This window comes from Nelumbo lutea, chromosome 3, assembly GCF_056320005.1.
Source record: "Nelumbo lutea isolate HS-2025 chromosome 3, American lotus-T2T, whole genome shotgun sequence".
NCBI classification, from domain to species: domain Eukaryota; kingdom Viridiplantae; phylum Streptophyta; class Magnoliopsida; order Proteales; family Nelumbonaceae; genus Nelumbo; species Nelumbo lutea.
The window spans coordinates 114,434,594-114,436,252 of NC_142686.1; the positions used below are offsets into that span (position 1 = coordinate 114,434,594).

Consider the following 1,659-nt stretch of genomic DNA (forward strand, 5'->3'; position numbering starts at 1 on the left):
ATTGCATGTTTTTAATTTAATTTCCAGCTTTTTGGTGAAGATACTACTATTACTAGAGTGCTCATGTGGATGAAAATAAGACAAATTTATTCAATTATTGGAGGGGTTATTATTGGGTGGGTCAAGACTTAAGACAAGTCGACCCACCCAATAATCAGGCTTTCACTTTACTAGCAGCTACTGGGCATTTACTGTAACTGTGGCATTAGCTTCCTTCCTAGGCTTCCTTATTGTCCCCCTCCTGGATCTCGAATGCAGAAACAGGAAATGTTCTGGTCAAACCCGTCGTAGCGTTGAAGGTGATCTTGCCGGTGGGTGGATCGTCGACGTAAATCTCGTTCACGGTGACCCAGATCAAGAGCTCCTTGGCCTTCACTCCGGTCAGCTTCTTGATCCTGTTTTTCTCAACATGGGCTGTGATATAGAGTGCATAGGACACTGGCCTCCCAATCGGCTTGAATTTGTGCTCACTCGCCTTCTTCTGTTTCAGCCAAACGAAGCCCGTTTTCTCTATGTACCCATATTCTTCTGCATCTTTTACTCGGAGGAGACCACTCGGCAATCCTACCTCCCTCAGCAACAGCTGGAATTTCTCTTGACAAACCTGATGATCTCCAACATACATCTCAGCTTTGGCTCTGATTTCTGGTAGTGATTGGAGACTTGTCCATCTTTCACAAACTTCACTCTCGTTTCTTTACTCTTTTAAGGCCTGCTCTCCTTTCCTCACTTGGACTGGGTTCTTATAGGAGGAAGTCATGAATCTGCCCCTTGTTCTGGGGTAGATCTCTACTCATTATGTCATTGTGTCCAGACAAAAGTGGTTGAATGTAGCTGTAGCTAGGGGGGGGGGGTTTCAATGGATCGGCTAAACGTCGTTTTGGCTTGAACCCCGTCCAAATCAAAATCAACTTTGGATGGACCAATAAGACATAATGAAGTAGCCTAGATGAATGGTTTAAAATATTTATTGGATTGAATTGGACGTAGTCCATCATAATAGATTTATATTGAATTGGGTTGAATTTAACCAATATCAGGTCCACTGATTACAGGTATCAATAGACCAGATCGGATTGGACCAAATCCGGTCCAATTAACACCCGTAACTGAATGAGATCTCGGACCACAGGAATCCGCATGCGAAGAGAAATGTACGTAGCTGTGTGACAAATAATTCATGGCTTAGTGATCATATCATGTATGTGGGCTTTGTTTCATGTTTCGGTGATGATTTCTGATAAGGGGGTAATTTGGTCCTCCCAAACAAATGACGATATGTGGCCATCATCGACAATATGACTCTAAGTCAGCACACCTACTCAGCAGGTTACCTCGGAACACCTCGCATAGACCGGCCTTAATTTTGACAAGGGTGAGCTAGCAGAGCCCCTAAGGTTGCTGACGACTTGGCCTAGGAGTCAGCCGAGTTGAGGCGAGCTAAGGTGACCTGCAAAGGTGAGTTCGTCTAACTGCCCCCACATCCCGCTCCTGAGGTAGCCAATATTGCGATCGTTGGAGCAGCTCGCCATACCGTGCGCCACAATCTAAGCAAGCAAACTATAACTGCCGCGTAGATTTCGTAATCGATACATTAATATGCCTTGTATTGCGGAAACAGCTCCGCCAGAAAAATGTTAGGCCTGAGCCTGAGCCCGG

At 45.2% G+C, this 1,659-nt stretch overlaps 1 protein-coding gene across 1 annotated transcript; it reads right to left on the bottom strand.

Annotated features, from left to right (window-relative positions):
* Window positions 1–217: 217 nt before the first annotated feature.
* Window positions 218–625, bottom strand: LOC148867786 (uncharacterized). Its single transcript, XM_088976510.1, has one exon. It carries the CDS (start codon window positions 623–625, stop codon window positions 218–220), a length of 408 nt encoding a protein of 135 aa, XP_088832636.1.
* Between the last annotated feature and the right edge of the window lie 1,034 nt (window positions 626–1,659).

What these genes read in the sequence shown, in the direction of transcription:
- LOC148867786 (XM_088976510.1), bottom strand. Translation starts at nt 625, where the DNA reads ATGTATGTTGGAGATCATCAGGTTTGTCAAGAGAAATTCCAGCTGTTG.